At 39.4% G+C, this 17,697-nt stretch overlaps 1 protein-coding gene across 1 annotated transcript in view; it reads left to right on the top strand.

Annotated features, from left to right (window-relative positions):
* The window catches only part of LOC122795744 (kazal-type serine protease inhibitor domain-containing protein 1-like), a 224,150-nt gene that overhangs the window by 167,148 nt on the left and 39,305 nt on the right, over window positions 1-17,697 (top strand). Inside the window, exon 3 of the mRNA XM_044064055.1 lies at window positions 16,415-16,562. Coding sequence (XP_043919990.1) covers window positions 16,415-16,562 — 148 coding nt within the window. The remainder of the gene's footprint in view (window positions 1-16,414; window positions 16,563-17,697) is intronic.

The raw sequence follows: 17,697 nt of genomic DNA, 5'->3' as shown, positions 1-17,697 counted from the left end.
TTCTTCTTTCCCTTCTCACCTCCTTCGTAAATTCACCTTTAGATTCCTTGTAAACCTAACTTCCTTCATTCTGACCATGCTGTGCTCATTTTTTCCTTCTGTTATCTTTTCCAGGTCTCGTTTTGCTCCACTTCGCATTCTCATTCATGCTTGTCAGCTTTTTTCATGTTTTTTCTCTTCTCCTAACGTAACATCTGATGCCGTTCCTTACTCCTCGTTTAATGCATCTAATTATGCATACTTGAGGCTTTTTCATATTATTCTACTTACAGTATTTAATTGTCCAGGAAATCTACCTTCCTGATATTCTAGGGTATAGGCCTGCCTTTTTCTCTTTGCCTGGATTATGAATCCTACTATTGCTTGATCACTGTTAGCAAACTATTTCTAATTGCTATCCTGCCAATCCCAACATTTTTGGATTACATTAAACATATTCATTTTCCTCCATAACAGTTTGGTCTTTATAAAAGAAATACCCACCAGGGCCTCCAGCTTCTAATTCCCATTAAACAAAGTGGATATAGACTTTCCTGTTGATGTCCTTCCATATCACTGTGCAGTATTTTTTACAATAGAGACCCCCTGCCTAGGGCAGCCTGGCATCCAGCCAGTATACTAAAGTCTTTAGGTTGCAATGGCTATGCTGTACATCACACATATGCTCCCCACACATGGCATAGGGCATAAAAGTGACATCTGGATGTACCATCCTCAGATCTTGTCACCAGTCTGAATGCCATCTTTGACTATCATTCTGAATGCTCATTCATCTACTAGTTATCAAAGTGATTTCAGATAAGTGCCCTGTTGAGGTCTTTTGATTTTCTTATCTTTGTTTTGCCTTGTTCTGGTTGTCAGTTTCATTTCATCTAGAAAGGGGAAATGCCATTGCAAGAGACAGATTCCCCATAATGATCATCATGAGCTGTGTTTGCTCTATTTAGTTGCTTCCCACGGCCATACATCTTGTGAGATTTCTCAATCTTGTACCCCTAAGACATATTGTAGTCAGCCTTCTTCCATTGCAATTTATTTAGAGAACCAATTACTTAAACTATTGGCTACACACACTATGGAAGGATCTTCCTGGCCTGAGGGTCAGCTGTCTATGAAGAAAAAGAACAAGAAAGGTCAGTCGGATTCTTAGACTGTACCACCTCCACTGGACATCTCTCCTGAAGCTGGTGAAAACCTGGAGAATTGTCCGGTTTTCTTCTCGGATTCCTCTGCTGTGACCACTTTGGAGGCTGGCATGGATCCGACTCTACACATGTCCATGCAGGCCTTGCAGATGTCTGCTTCAAATGTACAGGGAGAAACCATGGCTGATAATTACAGGATATAGGGGTGTTACTCAGATATTAGTGAGGGAAGAGGTTCTGACTTCCATTATAGAGTGTCATAAAGGGTCAGAGCCTCCTAAATTGTTTATGGCTGATGTACCACTCCAAAAGGAGCAGAAGACTAAACACATTTTGCCTGCTCCTAAAGATCCTCAGCGTAAATGTCAGTACTTCACTCAAGGTCTGTTTAATGCCCTTTATGGCTCTGAAGCCTTCACAGGGGATTTCTGTTACTCCTCCTCCTTAGATTTCTACCCCTCTTAAGAGGCCTAGGGAGCAGGATTCCTCTGATGATGATGCTGATTCCGATGAAGAGTCACATACTTATTCCTGTCAGATTTATTCTCCATTAGACTATGGTCCTGAAGAAGAAGAATCTATCAGTCCTGACTATCCTTTTGCGAAGATTTCATTTGGTGATAGTTCCAGAATGATGGAATTTTTCAAATGGGACTGTGTTCAGGTGTCCGATGTTCAGAATATGTACTATGAGCTTCTGCAGATGGAGTCTCCAAGGCCCTGCTATTCCTTCTGTTATCTTTGCCCTGCTGGATACTTTTCCACTGCTTCTCAGGCTGAAAGTTTCTCTATAAGTGCCCTCTGCTGACCCTTCTGTGGTGTCAATGGCTTCTGCTAAGCTTTCCAAATTGTTGCGTCTAACTAAATTGCTTCCCTCTAATAAAGACAGTGGAACTATGGAGAAGCTAGGTAAGAAAGTGTATAGTTCTGCTACCCTAGCCTTTAGAGTAGTGAACTATCAGACACACATGACAAGGTATATCTTAGCTTTTCACTCTCTCTGGCCTGTTAAACCAATTCAGATCTTCCTGATTCTGAAGGGAAGTCCTCTGCTCTTGCCTTGCTAGGGACATCCTCTAAAGTTGCTTACCATTCCAGTAAATGCAGCTATGATGCAGCTGATGCTTCATCTAGGGATGCTACTTTTGGATCTGTTTTAAGGAGGCATTCCTGGCTCAGACTTCAGTCTTTGCCTGATGATATCAAGACTAACATTACGGATGCTCCTCCAGATAATAAGCATTTGTTTGGTGCTGCTACTGTGGATTTATGTCACTGCAAGAAAAGGGTAAGGCATTACAGGAGTTGAAGCATATTTTTATTTCACCTGTTCCCAAGTTTCAGAGGAATTATCCTAACAAGCCTGCCTTTGTTCACAGACAGTCCCAAGGATAAAAAGGGTGGTGGAGGGGCTCCCCCTGCTAAGGCTACCCAAGCTCCTACTCAGAAACCTCCTTTTCCGTGACAAACTAGGTACTGTCTGAATATCCTGTTCTTCTCAGTCACATTCCTCTTTCTCTGTCCCTTTCTATTTGGGTAAAGGTCACCCAATACTCTTGGGTTCTTTCCATAATTCACCATGGTTATTACATAGTTTGTAAATCTCTTCACCCCTTTTTGGGCATTCCTCAGCCTCCTCAGGAATGACTGACATTTTTTGCAGAGGTGCTTCAGGGCCTGTTGGCTCAAGGAACAATTCAAAAGTTCCAGTTCCTCAGAGAGGAAAAAGATTTTATTATAGAATTTTCTTGACTCAGCTGAAGACTATTTTGAAGGTCCCTTCCATTTGGATACTATACCTTCATACCATGTTTCCTCTGATACTTCCTCAGGTTTTTCTAGTTCCCTGGATCTCAAGGATGCTTATTTTTCTGTTGCTTGCTGGCATTCTAAGTTATCTGCTTTGCCATTTGGCCTCTCTACTGCTCCAAGGGTCTTCACCAAATGCCTCGCTCCTGTGATTGCTTTCTGCAGGTTGAAAAGGATACAGGTCTTTCTTTACCTGTATGATCTGCTCATTCAGGCTTCCTCTCCAGACATTTTACTTCATCATCTTTACTTTGCTATTTCCCTCCTGAGTTTATTGTACATTTTCAAAAATCATTCCTGGCCCCTTCTCAGGATCATGTTTTTCTGTGGTACAGGCTCCAGCCTGCTTCAATGCTGGTATCCCTGCCTCCTCCCAAAGCTTTAACTGTGATTGCTTTCTTTTAATTCCTTCTTCCTCTGGCTTTCATTACAGCCAGGGAGTATCTAGAGGGCTCTGGATTACATAGCTTCCACCATTCTAGCCAAGCTCCACATGAGAAAGTTCCAGTGGTTTCTAAAGTCAGTTTGGCTTCAGCATTCTTATCCTTTAGATTTTCTAGTCCATCTTCTTCCATTCCTCAAGATGGAACTTCAGTGGTGGATTCATCAGTTGTCTCTCAACCCAGGGCTTCTTTTACAACCTCATATCCCCTTTCAGGAACTCTTCAAAGATGTTTCAGAAATGGGATGGGGGGCCCCCTTTGGTCTTCTGAAAGTGCAGGGCCTTTGATCTCTTTGACAAAAGAAATACCATGTCAACATCAAAGAGATGAGAGCTCTTCTTGTGGCTCTTCAGGCTTTTCATTCTATTTTCTTTCCAGGAGCCTCTCAAGATTCTCACAGACAATACAACAGTGATGTGCTATATCAACAAGAAAGTGGGGGCAAGGTTTTATCTGCTGTGCAGATTAACTTTTCAGGTTTGGAATCTAGCTATCCAGAATCAAGTGACCCTTCAGGAGTTTACATTTCCTCAGATTAGAACATAGTGGCAGATTCTCTGAGTTGGTCCATAACACAATCCCATGAGTGGATGCTTCACAGGGATATGTTTCTGGACATTGTCCATCAGTGGGCACACCTCAAGTACATCTATTTGCCTCCCTTCTAAGCAGACATCTTCCTTTATTTTGCACCAGAGTCCCATGTCCTCTGGCCTGGAAGCTGGATCCCCTCTCTTTTTCAAGGAAGGGGATTTTTTTTATGCCTTCCCTCCTCTTCATCTCATTCTGAAGATCCTGTTCAAGCTAAAGCAGGATGTTCCCAAAGTCTTTCTGGTGACTCCCAATTGACCCAGACAGTATCGGTTCTCTTTTCTTCTGCATCTAACAAAGGGCAATCATCACTAGTTACCTCACAGGGTGAACTTACTCACACAAGACAAGGGGTCTCTCATCCATCCCCACCTCTTCAACTGACATTGTGGGTGATAGTGTTTTGATCCCCTTCAGACACCTTTTTTCTGTGGATGTACTTCAGGTCATGCAGGACGCCAGTAAACCCACTACATGAAACTCTTATTTGTCCAAATGCAAGAGATTTTTCTGTTTGGTGTCCTTCTCATAATCTGGATCCACTTACCGTGGATGTTCCATTGGTCCTCTGGTATTTGTTCGAATTGCTAAATGCTGAGTTCGCATATTCTTCTGTTAAGACCCACCTATAAGCTATCTCTGCTTGTCTGCCTTTGACTCCTCTTTGGCTTCTAGATGAGACCAGTTTCTTAAAGTCATCCTTCACATTAAGCCTCCCAAAAAGCCTGTCCCTCCTTCCTGGGACCTTGATTTTGTTTTAGAAAAATTGACTCAGGCTCCTTTTGAGCCTGCTGATTCAGATGCCTTACAACAGTGTTCTTCGAAGACCATTCTTCTTTTGGCCCTTACTTTGGCCAGATGGATATCTGAGTTACAAGCCCTTGTGGCTACTCCTTATTTTTAGCTTTTTCATAAGAACACGTGTCACTTTGTACTAATCCTTTTTTATGCCCAAGGTGGTAATGAATTTTCTCATAAACAGTCTTTTCACTTGCCCACTTTTTCTCTTCTCCACAATCTGCTAGTGAGAAGGTTTTGCACACCTTGGATTTGCATAGGCAACTCAGGTATTATATTTGGATAAGAGCAAAGATTTTCATAAATCTAAACAACTTTTTGTTTTTTTTTTCATCATAGCTCTTTAGGTTTGGTTATTTCCAAGCAGACGATTTCTTCTTGGTTATCTAAACCCATTTCTTTTTGCTATTCTTTTCATGGGAAGAGCCTCCATTTTCCTGTTAAGGCTCATTTCTCTGGGGCTGTAACTTCTTCTGGTGCTTTTTTTCAAGGGTTTTGATACTAATTCTATTCTTGAGACATTAACTTGGATTTCTGTGCATAGCGTTTCTAAGCACTGCAAGTTGAATGTGATTTCTAGGGCCAGGGCCATTCTCTATAGCTTCCTAGAATGCTCTGCTGGCCTTTCCTCCTCCCAAGCTTCTTTCTGAGTTTTGCATTCTCCCTGTTGTAAAGAATACTGCAACAGTGATATGGAAGGACATAGCACAGTTGTATAAAATCTTTCCATGACAGTAGATGCACTTCTCTTCACTGTTGCAGTATTTGCTCCCTCCCCCATCCCCTCCCTCTGGTACTTTTTCCTTCTGGATGCGCCTGGTACTTGATCATATCCTTAGACTGTCATTCCTACTACAGCTTTTCAGTTCTGAGGATGATACATCCAGCCATCACATTTATGCCCTATGCCATGCACAGACAACCTAAAGGGCTTGGTATACTGGCTGGATATCAGACTGTCCTAGGCAAGGAATCCTTATTGTAAAGAATACTGCACAACTGTACTTTCTTGACATGTTTTATTCATGTTTAATTAGTATATCTGCCCTCAGAGTTAGCTTTGAACTCCATCCATGAGCCCTCATGTTCCTTCCTAGTGTCAGGTGATCTCTAAAATATGCCCTTGCACCACAACTCTACTGCCTTCTGTTATAATTTTTATTAATTTACTTGCTCATCTAAATCAAATCCCCAGAAGCGAAATGTGATAATGTTAAAAGGTAAAAAGTTAAACTAAGTGAATAAAAAAAAAAACTAAAGTAAAATCCTGTAAACAGCTAGACAGTCTAAAAATGCCCTGCTCTGAGCACTTCAGCAGCCGTAACGTCCTCAGAATGGACATGCTGTAGCTCCTCATTTCCTATCTTACTCTCGCCACCTCTTCAAACACTGAAATGTAGGTCAAAGTCCAAGCTTACTACCTTTGCCACACAGAGCCAGAGTTTAACAGCAATATAATGTGGGTGAAATTGAAGAGAAGGAGTTGCATCATGGCACAGCACAGTGAGGGAGCAGAGAGATATGAGGGACAGACAGCAATGAGTATTGATGACAAAATGCAGCCCTGTAATAATAAAGCATTACTTTTTAACTGACTCTTTATGAATTGGGCTGCTACATTGAGGGGATAAATGACATTTCCAGTATGGATTATCAGCAGATACAGACCGATATTGGATCGTGGTCTTAGCAGCAAAGGGACTGAAAGGTTTGCTGACATTAGAATGGCAGAATTCAGGTTTCAGAAAATTACATGAATCACTGCTCAGAGTGTTAACAATAAAAGGGGACAATATATATTGCAGGCAACACCCTTGGGGATAAAGCTACTGCTGCAAATGGATGCAAATAGTGACTGGTTTGAGGCAGCCATGGATATTGTTTTTCAGTTATTGAAGGTACATAGTTACTGAGAGCACATTGATTGGCACCATGTAGAGGGAGACTAGGAACAGTATGTCCGCTCAGGCCAGGTGATAATGGGACTGACACACAATCAAGTACAATGTAGTTATAGACATGACTGTCTTATTATTTACACCCTGCAAGGAGGTGGCTGCTCATTGTGATTATTGCTAGCAGAATAAGAACATAGGCAATATCCATGAAAAAAAAAAGAAACATGATGGTGGTTTAGGATAGAGTAATTACTCTAGGACCATGATAAGAAGTGAGGTAGGATGGTAACCCAATGTCAGAGATGTACTGCACAGGTAAAGGCCACTGAAACCTACATACACTCTCAAAATTGTATAAACAGTTTCTCAAAAATAATTTAATGCCATGACCTTTTTAAGTATTCTGTTATGAACAGCCTCAACAGGGATATAATCAGCAAATGCATGCCCCAATCTGCCATATATACTTAGGATAATTGTTATATCCACTGTGTGCTGGTGATGGAAGTGAGCTGATGGGAAATATTTTCATTCCTGTACACTACATTAACGCATTGAGTAGTGGTCTGTGCTAGTTCCACTTAAGTCATGAACTGCATCCACTGAATTCCAGTCTTGCCTCATTTTATGTAATTCTTTCCTTGTGTAGAAGAGTATTCCTTCTTTTATTTTTCTAGTTCATCATTTCTTAAGACACCCATCATACAAACCACACACACACATACACAGATGATTAATTTCCACTCACACTGATTTGTATTAATTATCACCACTTAGGTTTAATATATTGCTTCATTCTTCCAAGTGTTACTTTACACACACACACACACACACACACACACACACACACACTCACACACACACACACACACACACACACACACACACACACACACACACACACACACACACACTTATATCTATCTATGTATATAGATGGGAGTACTTTGAGTTTATCGATTGACAGCTTTTTAGTTGACTGTATTTTTTATTATTATTTTACTTTTTTTTTTTTTATTGTGTGATTTTTGCATGCACCAAGATTGTATCAGGGTGTTTGCATACCAGTGTGTCGGTGATGGTGTTTTTGACCTTATAAGATTGATGTTTTTATGATTAATGTGTGTCCAATTGTCTATAGTGCACCTATATAAATATATAGATATGGATGTTTATCACTAAATTGAATGTTCAACTTAGAAAACATCAAATATTTGAGCAAAGATGCTTGAAACCAAAATGATAAAAAAAAAAAAAAAAAAAAGAAAAAAAAACTTAAAACCCCCCTGGAATACCCCAAACACTCCCTGCTAATTATATATATATATATATATATATATATATATATATATATATATATATATATATATATATATATATATATATACATATATATATATATATATATATATATATATATATATATATATATATGTATATAAAATGTATGAGCTTACACTTCTGTGGAGAGAATAGTAAATTCTCTTCCATACTGTTCTGCAATCTCACTGAAACAAAAAAAAAAACAGGATGTGCAATCGGCTGATTTTCAATAACAGATGCTAGCTTTTTCCCCGATCAGTATTCAGTAAAATAAACATTCAACCTCAGGAATGTATTTTATATCTATCTATCTGAAGATATGATATAAATTCAGATAGAACGATATTCAGTTTATATATATATACATATATATATATATATATATATATATATATATATATATATATATATATATATATGTATACACTGAATTTCAAAATACTGAATTTTAATCCATAGACATGCACACTTACAACACCTACTAACTTTTTCCAAAATGTAAAACTTACTTACCCTCTTAACAGAAACCAGATGATATAAAACAAACTAGGTGGAGGACTATGCCCCCCCCACACCCCCCATAACTATATATACTAACTCCAGGATTGCACTACATTGGGGAAATGGGCATATACCTTTTACTTCCCTTACAGTAATATACATACTGCCACTACTGCTGGGAGCACATGAAATGTCTGCCATATTACTTTAGATACTTCCTATAAAATGTAAAGAGACATACCCCCATTTAGAAACACTACAACACTACTTTACATGCTACTATCAGTATTCTGACAGTCGGCACTTTAAGTTACAGTAATTTTTTTATCACAAGCAAGTCACAAGTGAAGGGAAACACACCATGTCTATGGTTAAAATTCACTATTTTGAAATTCAGCATTGTAAGCTTTCAGTATAATGAGACTCAGTCAAATGAGTTTTCAGTATTTTGAAAATTAAGTATTGTGGTCTCAGTCAAATAAAATTCAGTATTTTGAGTTTTCAATCATGTAAAGTACACCCATATGGGTCTACTTCTAATCATCAAAAGACTACTTACTCAAAACTGAATTTACCAAGATGATAACACCGAACGTTGATGCACCAAATGTTTACACTACCAAATTTTCTAACAGGGAACATATACCCTTGGCCAACTTGGGAAAATTTGCCCTTTTCTCTACTGTAGTGTAATTCTGGAGTTGGTATATTTAGTTAGGGGTGTGTGGGGGCTTAGCCATCCACCTAGTCAGGTTTGACATACTGCAGTGTGTTTCTGCTTTGAATGTTGGCCAAGTGCATATGTTCCCTGTTAAAAAATTTGGTACTGTGACCGATGTATTCACAGTTCGGTGTTGTAATCTCAGTAAATTGAGTTTTGGGAAAGTGGTCTTTTGATTATTAGTAGACCCATTGGTTTGTGTATGTATGTTAAAGGGGAAGTTTTGGAGATGTTATGCAGAATATGTTATGGTATGACAAAAGAGGGGTGCTCATTACACATCAGCCTTTCTTGGTTCTGTACTTTGGATTATAGTTTACAGTACAAGTCATTTCTTCTGTATCATATAGTTTCAGCAGAAGTATACCTCTTATTTGTCTGGACTTTTGCAGAATGTCCAGATTTTTGCCTCATATTTTTGGTCTGTTCCTCATAAAATTTGTGGTTTCTGGCAAATTGCTTAGGATTTAAGTCACTAAATAATGACACACATTTGATTTTAAGACTTTATACCATTCATAAAAATATATATTAACACAAATCCTGTTATTCTAGCAACTTTCTAAGTTTATAAGAACAATATCTGAAATCTGTCCCTATTTGTGAGCCTTTTTCCTCCCCCCATTATTTTAGGCTTTGTCCAGATTTCTTGTATAAGAGGTTGAGAAGTATGAACAAAAGTCACTTCATGAAAAATCTAGACTTCTAAGCCCAAAACATTTTAGATAATTGCAATACATGTGTAAATGTTGCTGCCATATAAATTAAGCAAAATGTCCCTACATTCACTGCTGCGGTATTCTCAACCTTTGGTATTCCCTGCCATGGAAGCCCATCATCCGGCCAGCATACCAAAGACTTCCTGTTGCATTTAAAAGTTACACCTGAGTGTCACTCAAACACTCCTTGCATACCATAGGTTATAAAGGTGACATTTAGGCTTACCATAAGCAGAACTTCTTTGTCACCAGTCCAAATGTGTTTTTTTCACTGTCAGTCTGATTACCTACATCTGATTTGCCAGTTGAATGCATTTTCATTCTCCAATGATTACCTATGCCTGTTTGCTGTGAAGATAAGTGCCCCATTGTTTTTTTTTTTTTTTTTTTTTTTTTTTTAGTTTTTTCTTGTTTTTTTTTTGTGCTGCTTGCATTTAATGTCATCCAGGAAGAGTAAATGCCAGTGTGGGAGACAGAGTCCCCATAAAAACCACCGCTATAATTGTCTTTTTTTATTTAGGAGCTTCTCCTGACCATACATCTTGTTCAGTTTGTCAGGCGTTTGTACCAAACACCCTTCCCAGTAGACTTTCTTCCCTTTCCTTGTATCTTGAGAAGCAGCATCTTAAGCTTCTTGCTAAAGATACAATGGATGGAATCTGCCACCCTGTGGGTCAGTGATTAGGGAAGAAGAAGGTGAAAATGGTGCAACCGGAACCTTCTGCTGTCCAGCCTCTGCCAGGTGTTTCTCCTGAGGTAATTACAAATCCAAAGGCTCACCATGCTGTGCTGTTGGATTCCTCTACCATGACCGTGTTGAAGACCGGTGAGGTTCCAACTGGCAGCACGTCCGATGAGGCTTTGCAGGTGTCTGTCTAACCACTGTTGATTTTTTCTGAATGGCTTAGGGGAGTTCCTCAGATTTTAGTTGGAGAAGAAGTTCCTACAACTGTTCTTGACTGCTGTCCTGAGTCTGAGTCTTCTCAGTTTTTTGGAGGGGACATTCCCTTAAAAAATAAATAAAACCTTAAACATGTTACTTCCACTCCTAGGGATCCTCAAAGTGAATGACAGACTTTCACTCATGGGCTATTTTCTGCTTTAATGTCTTTAAAGCCTCCTCAAGGTGTTATAGTTCCTGTTTATCCTTGGTCCTCTGCTCCCCTTAAAAGGCATAGAGAACAGGATCCTTCTGAGACTGAGTCAGATTCTGAGGATGAATCCCTGAATTATTCTACTCGAATTCCCTCTTCTGAAGACTATGGGTCAGAGGAGGAGGAATCTATTAGTCCTGATGCTCCTTTTGTTTAAGGATACACTCTCTAGGATGATGGATCTTTTTTTAAGTGGGACTGGGCTCAGGTCCCTGATATCCATAGGAGGTACTATGAGTTGCTACAACTGGAGTCTCCTAAACCTGCAGCTGTTCGTCCTGTTTTGGCTGCTTTGCTGGATGTTTTTTTCCAATGCCTCTCATGCTCCACATTCTTTACCCTCTGCTCCCAAGAAGCCTGATAGGTTTTATAGGGTACCTGAAGATTGTTTCTTTTTGCATAAATCTCCTGCTGCTGACCCTTATGTTGTCTCTGTAGCCACTGATAAGCCATCTCAATTGCTTCCTTCACCCAAGTTATTGCCTTTTGACAAAGACAGAAGAACTGTGGAATGCTGGGTAAGAAGGGTTACACTTCTGCTACTCTAGGTTTTAGGGCTATTAATTATAAGATCCATATGTCTAGATATGTGTTGGCTCTTCTTTCTCTGGCCTGTCAATTTATTTCTGATTTTCCTGAGTCTGAGGGTAAAACTTCTGTTCTTGCCTTGCTAGGGACTTCCTCTCAAGTCATTCATCATTCTAATAGATGTAGTTATGTTGCTGCAGATGCCTGTTCTAGGGCAGCTGTTTTTTGGCTCAGTTATGAGGAGATATTCTTGACTTAGGCTCCAGCCTATACCTGATTGCTATTAAAGCTAAGTTGATGAATGCTCCCCTGGATTCTAAACTTTTGTTTGGGTAAGCTACTACTGGTTTGTTTAAGTCCCTTCAGGATAAAGGAGCTTAAACACGTTTTTGTGTCTCCTGTGCCTAAATTTCAGAGTAACTATCCTGCTAACCCTGCCTTTGTTCGCAAACATTCCCACCCTTCTACTAAAGGCAAGAAGAGTGGCAAATGGACTCCTCCTGCTAAGGCTACTCAGTTTTTAGGGTTTCAGAAGCCTCCCTTTCCAGACAAACCAGGTTCTGTATGACTATCCATCTCCTCCCAGCCACATTCCCCTTTCTCTTCACCTTTCTTTTTCTCTTCCTGCATGGATTCAGATCACTCAAGATTCTTGGGTTCTGTCAGTCATTGGTCAGGGGTACTTCATGGTGTGGAAATCCTGGCCTTCTTTTATGGGCATTTCTCAACCTCCCCAGGAGCAGTTCCCCTTTTTTCCAGAGGATCTTCAGACTCTCTTGACTCAGGGTACTAGTCAAGAGGTGCCTGTGTCCCAAAGGGGGAAAGGGTTCTACTCTAGGCTGTTTTTAGTGCCAAGAAAAAAAGAGCACTTGGAGACCTATTCTAGACCTCTCTAATCTAAACACTTTTTAAAAGTGCTTTCCTTTCAGATGTTGTCTCTTCAGATTCTGTTTCCTCTACTGCTCCGTCAGGCCTATATGGTGTCTCTTGATCTCAAGAATGCCTATCTCCATATTCCAGTCCAGTCTCTTTTCAGGAAGTTTTTACATTTCTCTGTTTCTTCCTGGTCTTTTCAGTTCACTGCTTTGCCCTTTGGCCTTTCTACTGCCCCAAGGGTGTTCACCAAATGCCTTGGTCCTGTGATTGTTTTTGCAGACTTTGAGGGCTCCAAATTTTTCCTTACTTAGGTGATTTGTTTATTCAGGCATCCTCTCCAGAGACTCTTTTGCAAAATCTTCATTTCTCATCTCCCTTTTTTAGAGCCTGAGGTTCACAATAAATTTCACAAAGTCTTCTCTGACTCCTTGGGATCATGTTTTTCAAGGTTGCAGGATTCAGTCAGTGCCTATGATAGCATCCCTACCTTAACTCTCATTTCTTCCTTTCACTGTCCTCTTTCTCTGGCTTCCATTACCACCAGGGAATTTCTAAGAGTTCTGGGTTTCATGGCATCAACCATTCTGATGCTCCCTTTAGCCAAACTTCCCATGAGAAAGTTTCAGTGGTTTCTGAAGTCAGTCTGGCTTCAGCATGCTTATCCTCTAGATTTTGTAGTTCCTCTTCTTCCTTGTCTCAGACAAGAACTTAACTGGTGGATTTGGCAGTTGTGCCTGAACCCAGGGATCCCTTTTCATCCCTGTCTTCCCTCTCAGGAATTGTTCACAGACACTTCAGACATGGGTTGAGGGGGCCACTTTTGGCTCCCTAAAATTACAGGGGGTGTGGTCACCTTGTCAGCAGAGGGAGCACATCAACATCAAGGAGATGAGAGCTCTTCTGCTGGCTCTTTAATCCATTCTTTTCTCTCCAGGGCCACTCAAGGTGTTCACAATGGTGTGGTATATCAACAAACATGGAGGAACAATATCCTACCTTCTTTGCCAGTTGTCACTTCTGATATGAGATCTTACTGTCAGGTATCAAGTGACTTTTTAAGCAGTTTATATCCCTTCCAGTCAGGACATTATGGCAGACAATCTGAGCATATCCTTAACTCAGTCCCATGAATGAATGCTTCACAGGGATGTGCTTCTGGATTTTATTCATTAGTTAGGTACTCCTCAAGCTGATCTTTTTGCCTTCCCTCTGAACAGAAAACTTCCTCTGTTTTGTATCAGAGTCCCGGGTCTTCGGGTGTGGAAGGTGGACCCCCTCTCATTCTCTTGGAAAGGGATATTTCTTTATGCATTCTCTCCCCTTCCTCTCATTCCGAAAGTCCTGCTCAAGATTCAACAGGATGCTCCCATAATCATGTTGGTGACTCCCTTTTGGTCGAGACAGCACTGGTTACCTATACTTCTGCATCTAGCCAGGGGCAATCATCACAAGTTACCTCCCAGGGTGGATCTCATCACAGACAAGGGATCACTTATCCATCCCCATCTGTCCACTCTTCAGCTGACATTGTGGATGACAGGGTTTTAATCCCTCATAGACACCTTTTTTTCTGAGGGTGTGATGCAAGTCCTGCAGGAGACCAGGAAACCTATTACTAGGAAATCCTACTTATCCAAATGGAAGAGGTTTTCTATTTGGTGTCTGTCTCATAATCTGAACCCACTTTCTGTGGATGTTCCTTTGGTTCTCTCTTATTTGTGTGAATTGCTCAACGCTGGTTTGGCCTGTTCTTCTATTAAGGCCAGCTAATCAGCCATCTCTGCTTGTCTGCCTTTATCTCCTCCTTTAGCATCTAGATGTAAGGTTAAACAATTTCTCAAAGGCGTCCTTAATATTAGACCTCCCAGGAAGCCTGTTCTGCCTCTCTGAGATCTTCATTTTTTTTTTGGAGAAGTTGACTCAAGGTCATTTTGAACCTGCTGTTTCGGCTTCCTTGAAACATTGTTCTTGGAAGACTGTTCTGTTGTTAGTTCTTACTTCTGCCAGATGGATGTCTGAGTTGCAGGCCCTTATGGCTTGTCCTCCTTTTTTATTTTTCATGAGGACAGGGTGTCCTTATGCAATAATCCCTCCTTTATGCCTAAGGTGGTTAATGAGTTTTCCCTTAATCAGTCAATTAATCTGCTTACTTCTCCCCCCCTCCACAGTCTGACAGTGAGAGGGTGCTGCATACTTTGGATGTGCATAGGCAACGCATAATTTACTTGGATCAAGCTATTCATAAATCTGATCAGTTGTTTGTTTCTTTTCATTCTAGATCTTTGGGTCTAACTGCATCCAAGCAAACTATTTCTTCTTGGATTTCTATGGCTATTTCCTTTTGTTACTCCTTTCATGGCAAGAGCCTTCCTTCTTCAGTCATGGCTCATTCTACTAGAGCTGTGGCTTCTTCTGGTACTTTTTTCAAGGGTTTAGATACTAATTCTGTTCTTGAAGCAGCTGCCTGGTCTTCTGTGCATATCTTTACTATACACAACTGGATGGTATCTCTAGAGCTAGGGCCAGTTTTGCTAGTGACATTCTCCATGGCTTCTTAAGGGACTCTTCTTCTTCTCCTTCCCACTCACAAGTTTCCTCTTGAGTTTTGGTACTCTCCCGAAGGTTACAAATACTGCAATGAATGTAAGGACATAATAACAGTTGCACAAAATCTTACCATAACAGTAGATGTCCTTGCATTCACTGCTGCAGTATTCGCTCAATCCCTCCATCCCCCTAGTCCTTTCCTTCCTGGATATACAGGTTACCTCTTGGGTTCCTTGGACTGGTGTTCTACTGGGGCAATCAGTTCTGTTCATGGTAAGCCTGAATGTCACCTTTATGCCCTGTGGTACGCAAGAAGCATTTGAGTAACATTCAGGTATACCTTTTAAATGCAACAGGAAGTCTTTGGTTTACTGACCGGGTGACAGGCTTCCATGGCAGGGAATCCCAAAAGTTATGAATATTGCAACAGTGAAGGCAAGGACATCTACTTTTATGGTAAGATTTTAGACAACTGTACTTTCTAGTTAAGGCTACCTGTTTAGGCAAACAGCATCAAAATTTGTTAATATAGCTAATAATGTAGTACTTCACATTTTCTGCTAATTCAAAGTTATTTCTTATGTGTGGGGAAAACTCTGACAATCTACATATGGTTTCAACTGCATACAGGTTTCCTTGCATACATCCATGTCCAGTGAACTTTCAGATGACATATCAGACATAATGGCATAGTAAATTTCAGGCAGCACCAAAACACTGATCTGCAGGAGCAAAAACTAAGTTATCTGAGGTTATGTTGATAGCCACAATGAGGAAGGGTGTCAAAATACCAGAGCAGCGGCCCATATGTTTACTGTCACCCCTTAAAGTACTCTTAAGTGGCTGTGTCTGTACAACCATAAATATTACACTGGTAATAAGAAGCTCTGTGATCAGTCTATCAGATTACGGCTGAAAATTTCAGTTATAATCAAGTCATCCAAATGGAAAGGCATCAACATAAACAGAAGGCAAGCCTAATTATAGTGTTTAGTTTGAAACTATCTGTCTTAGAGTTCTAGACCTAAGTAATGGAAATGACCTTTGAATAATGATAATGTGTACATTTAGGTTGGTGCACACATACTTTTGGATACAATGGAATAATATTGCTACCTTTAACATTCTCCTGTGGCAACATTTAAAGTAATTAAGAAAAATGTCATGTCAGTTCTAATAACAAGGCTAAGCAAAAGAAAACAATAGATCTCAGTCTGAAACTCTGTTTACTTTTCAGAAAACAGTCACATGAGGGATGCTGTTAAAAAGCTATTTTGAATGATACAACCATTTCTAAGTCTGAAGATATACATATATATGTTTTTTTTTTTTTTTTTTTTTTTATTGTTTGCTATGGACAGACTCGTGGGGGACCACAGCAATATGAAATCACTGGCTGGTTACAGATCAAGAACATCCAGAAAGAAGACGAAGGTATCTATACCTGTTATGCAAACAATGGATATGGACAGAATTCTGCATCAGCTTCATTACGAGTTGTAGATCGAGGTAAGTCTAGAGTAATGTTTATACATCATAAATTTGCTGATAATTGTATGTAACTGACATTACATTTGTAAGACAAATAACTCTTAAAGCAAATTTGAAAGAAAATAAATATATGCAACCAAAAATAAATAAGAAATGAATTACCATTTTGTCAGACAAAATCCTAGAGAAATTTCATAGTATAGAGATCAGTTTGAATTTGCTTGATAAAACAATGCTCATTTGAATTACATTTTTAAAGAGACCTGTTTACTATAGTACAAAACAATAACTAAAATATCTTTAAGCTTTTGTAAATGTATGAAATATTAGGATGCTGAAATATTAATACGACAGTAATAGATGTTTTTAGAATTCATTGCTACAGACTAGAGTCAGAACCTCCAGGAATGCAAAAGAAGTAACCTTTGACTCAAGCACAAGAACTGAGAATTGTGGAAATTGGTGTTTCAACTTTCTAGCATTTGGAGGGGGGATTATTTTCTTCATCCCTGGTATGAGCAATGATAAACAGAACCCTCTACTACTCAAATATCTTAAATCTGATATTACTTATTTATTTATTTACCTTTGTTTACCAGGAAAGTCCAAGTAGGCCAAAGCCCCTTCACAGTGGAGGTCGGGGGAAAAGAGTTCCACAAATGGGTGATAGATTACAGATGTTAATAGAGATGACTTATTACAATTCAGGGAACGTTAATCCAGGTTTTTATATACAAATATGTAAAATCAAGAAACAATATATTGATTTTGATTCCAGAATATCAGCAATGTTATTCCATCTGACAAATATAGACCAGTAGACATTAGAAGGTATTAAACTTAAAATACAGGTTAAAACAGTAAACGCTTTGAAAAGAGTAAAAGTATACCATTCTATACAAGGTATGTGGACTGTTAATAATATTTCAAAGTGTTATTAATAGCTTTTGTGGTAGAAGTAGAAAGTGAAGATCAAGCCGTGGAACAGTGTACATGGGCAGAGCCAATGCCATTTGTTAATAAGATATATATTTAGAATAGTATTGAAATTATTTAGGATTGAAATTTGGAGTACTGAATATGGGAAGTGGTTCCAACTTTTGGTGCCAACTTTGGAGTAGAGGGAAATGTCATATGAATTATTAGATTCCTG

The sequence above is a fragment of the Protopterus annectens genome, chromosome 2.part2, assembly GCF_019279795.1.
Source record: "Protopterus annectens isolate FY-2018-M chromosome 2.part2, PAN1.0, whole genome shotgun sequence".
Classification (NCBI taxonomy): Eukaryota; Metazoa; Chordata; order Ceratodontiformes; family Protopteridae; genus Protopterus; species Protopterus annectens.
This window is presented reverse-complemented; position numbering and strand designations above follow the sequence as displayed.